This window comes from Merops nubicus, unplaced genomic scaffold (assembly GCF_000691845.1).
Source record: "Merops nubicus isolate BGI_N331 unplaced genomic scaffold, ASM69184v1 scaffold29973, whole genome shotgun sequence".
In the NCBI taxonomy this organism is placed as follows: domain Eukaryota; kingdom Metazoa; phylum Chordata; class Aves; order Coraciiformes; family Meropidae; genus Merops; species Merops nubicus.
Genome location: NW_008601442.1, coordinates 1 through 3299, shown reverse-complemented (window position 1 = coordinate 3299; position 3299 = coordinate 1). Strand labels below are relative to the sequence as shown.

Here is a 3299-nt window from a genome sequence, read left to right as displayed (position 1 = left end):
CCCCCTTTCTGCAGGCCATGCAGCCAGGGCTGATGGCCAGGCACACCAGTGGCCTCCAGGCTGCCCAGCCGGCTGCAGGCACCGCAGTGCAGCCAGGACCCTCCGTGAGGCCCGGGGGCTGCTGCTCTCTGTGATGCCCGGGGGGCAGTGGCACCTTTGCCAGGGGTCCCTTCCCCTGGCACGGCACACGCCAGCCCCTGCTCCCTCACAGGGCCCACGACCCGAGGGACTCGTTCACCTGTGCAATGGCAAGTGCAGTGACTTCTCGGAGCTTGGCCGAGGCTTTCATCTCCTCCTCAGCGTGCTCCTTGTTGCACTGGCTGTTCTGCTCCCACTCACTGAGCACAGTTGATCTGTGAACAAATCGGCGGTTACAAAAATAAGTGGAGTGTTCTCAAGACAGTTAAAGGAACCCCCTGCTGTGGGCCAAGGCAGCTCTGCGCCGTAAGAAACGATTCAGGAATTCAGGAAGTCACATCCTGTCTGATCCCCACGCTACACCAGCTGTATTTTGCTACCCCACGGCCCAACATCTGCTCAAACCATGCTAGAAATGCCAAGCAAGTGAAAATGGCAGCAGCTCCCCCCTGAGCTGTGCCAGAGGCTGATACCACGCGACCCCCTGAGGCTCACCCACAGTCAGGCAGGAGGCAGGCAGGGCAGCTGGCTTCTCTTTCTGCAGTGACAGTTGGGATAACTCCCCAAAGTCTGTGACTTCCTAATTCAAGAGCCACAACAAATCCCAGATGCCAACTCCTGAGCTTTCTCCTGAGCTTGCACCCTTCAAGCCAGGGTATAGCATGGAAGGAAAGAGCATCCCAAGCCCAGGGCTCTTTCGATCACCAGCACAGATTGGGCCACACAAGGACAGGCTTGTTCCTTACCCGTTTGGGACTCGGGTTGGGTTGACCTTGAAGGAGATGTTGGGAGAGGTAACGCTGAGGGACAAGCACACCCGATCTATCTCCAGGGCTTCCATCTTGTGCCGGTGGTCACAGCCCAGCTGCTGGCGAGCCTCCTGCAGGCGGCTGTGGAGAGCACACGGGGGGGACGGGCAGCTCCCCAACCTCCCACCACCACCTCAGCCAGCTCCTCAAAATGAGGGATGAGGTGCTGCCCTCCCAGTGAACTGGGCCCAGCCCGGTGAGGCCACAGAACTGCTTCACCACCTGCCCAGCTCCCTCGGGCTCTGCGCTGGCACCGCACGCTGAGCTTTGCTGCCCACCCTCCTGCAGCGGGACCGTGACCCACGAGGGACCAGGGCCTGGCAGCTTTAACACCTCCAGGTCACCAATTCATGAACCAAGGCAGGTGGCATCTGTCTGGGGTGAAACTTCCCGAGGATGCTTGTGAAGTCTCCCCTGACACAGTCCCCTCTACAAACCCCAAACCCCACAGATCTTGGCAACAATCCCCAAAGGCCCCTCTGAGGGGTTCTCTGCCCTGGCCTGCTTGCCCATCTCAGCATGGCACTAGAGGCACATCAAACTGCTGGGGCCATGCAAGGCAAGCAGAGTCTGGTCCAGAGCTGTGTCATTTGCCTCACCAGAGCTGCTCGAAGGCTTCGGTCACTTTCTCCTGCAGCTCTCTCTTGGCTTTGTCTATGGCCTTCACCTCCTTGTGCAGCTCCTCCTCCACAGGGTCCCTCACCACGTCAATGGCGCGGCGGCTCTCACGGAGCGTCAGGCACTCGATGGAAACCTCCAGAGCCAAGTTCTTTGCCTGGAGGGCACGTTCTGCTGCTTCCTTCACCTGGAAGAAGCAGCCAGCTGGGTGTGCATGGGCTCTTCTTCGGGGGTGGGTGGAAGAAAGGAAAGGGAATCCACCGATACCCCTGCTAAGAGGGTCTCATGCTGCCCATCTTTGCAGTTCTGAAACCTTTGAGCAAGGCTGGAATGCAAATTGTGAGAGCCAAGCACATTGGTCCTCTACACCTGCTACCTGCACTGGGAATCACACCTTGCTGGGGGGCTGACAGCTTTGGGAGCAGCAGCCTCTGGGTTTAGAACTAAAAGAAGCAGAGAGATATCCCACTGCTACACACCGTTTAAAATCAAACATTTTTGAATGATGATTTTAACATGTTTCTCAGTCTCCTTCAGAGCTTTAAAACGAACAAACAAACAAACAAAACAACACCCAAAAACTCCCAAACATGAGCGTGGAATGCACAGCTCCACAACATGGCTTGGCTCAGCTGAGGACAGAGCAGTTCACTTCCCAGGCTCATTTCACCACGGATGGATCTCAGAGTACCTGTGATAAGCCCCCCCTGAACTCCACACGGGCTCGCCCATCGCTTGAGACGAGCCTCAATTATTTAACATCCCATGTGGAGAGTGTAATTCGATTTCCAGCCATCTGTCTTCACAACATACTTTGGCTAAGGCATCGATTTCCGCATCTATGTCTGCGAGGCATTTGTCCAGCGTCTCCTTCCATCTGTTCACGCTGCTGATACGTTCAGCCAGCCGGGTTTGGTTGTCGTGCTCATCCCATTTGGTCTGGAATTAGAGGAGAAACGCGATGACTCGTTTTAAAATTGCAGTTGTGACTCTTGCTGGAGCCTCTCTGTGTTTGTGGGACTGACCGACCCCTTGCAGGCCTACAACATGTTTCCATCTGGTCTAAGAGTCACTTACACAAATGGGGAGCACAGGAAACACCACAAGCTGCAACAGATGCAAGAATCACACCCTGGGATTTTATGACAGTACATGTGCATCTCTGCACATGGCTCTGCAGGAAGTAAGTGCACCTATTTAGCAGGTTGTGTGGAGGTAAAGCCTTCTCCTGTTCCTTGTCCACACACCCAGATCTAGACGCTCTCCCCATTTCCCACTGCTCTGAGCAGCCCGGGAGCAGCCCCGCTGCCGGAGCCTGACCTGGTTGTTGGTTTCGTTGCGCAGAGCGCGGGTTTCCTGCCGGGCGTGGTGGGCAGCGGAGCGCTGGCGCTCGGCGTCGGCGGAGAGGAGCTGGGCACTGGTGTGCCAGTCGGGCACCGTGAACCGCTGCCCCGGCTTCACGCTCAGCGTGGCCATCTCGTGCAGGAAGGCAGCACAGGGGCCTGAGCTCGTTCATGGAAGAGCACCAGAAGTGGAGATGAATCCACAAACTGGAAAGCTGTTCAAGGGAAAAGCAGCAGTGAGCTCTGACCTGGCACCTCGCCTAACACAGACACGTGTCTACACAACCGGCAAGGCGGGGGACCAGAGCCCCCCCCGCCCCGGGCCAGCTGGAAAAGCCCTGTGCCCCCATCCCTGCCCGGAGGCCGGTGCTGCCTGCAGAGCCGGGAGCCG

General features: G+C 57.3%; 1 protein-coding gene across 1 annotated transcript in view; it reads right to left on the bottom strand.

The window, feature by feature from the left end:
- TEKT2 (tektin 2 (testicular)) overlaps positions 1 to 3045 on the bottom strand; it is a 4939-nt gene extending 1894 nt beyond the window's left edge. Inside the window, exons 1-5 of the mRNA XM_008938000.1 lie at positions 2886 to 3045; positions 2379 to 2504; positions 1547 to 1752; positions 885 to 1028; positions 239 to 353 (exon numbers count right to left, since the gene is read on the bottom strand). Coding sequence (XP_008936248.1) covers positions 239 to 353; positions 885 to 1028; positions 1547 to 1752; positions 2379 to 2504; positions 2886 to 3041 — 747 coding nt within the window. The 5' untranslated portion in view covers positions 3042 to 3045. The remainder of the gene's footprint in view (positions 1 to 238; positions 354 to 884; positions 1029 to 1546; positions 1753 to 2378; positions 2505 to 2885) is intronic.
- Positions 3046 to 3299: the final 254 nt, after the last annotated feature.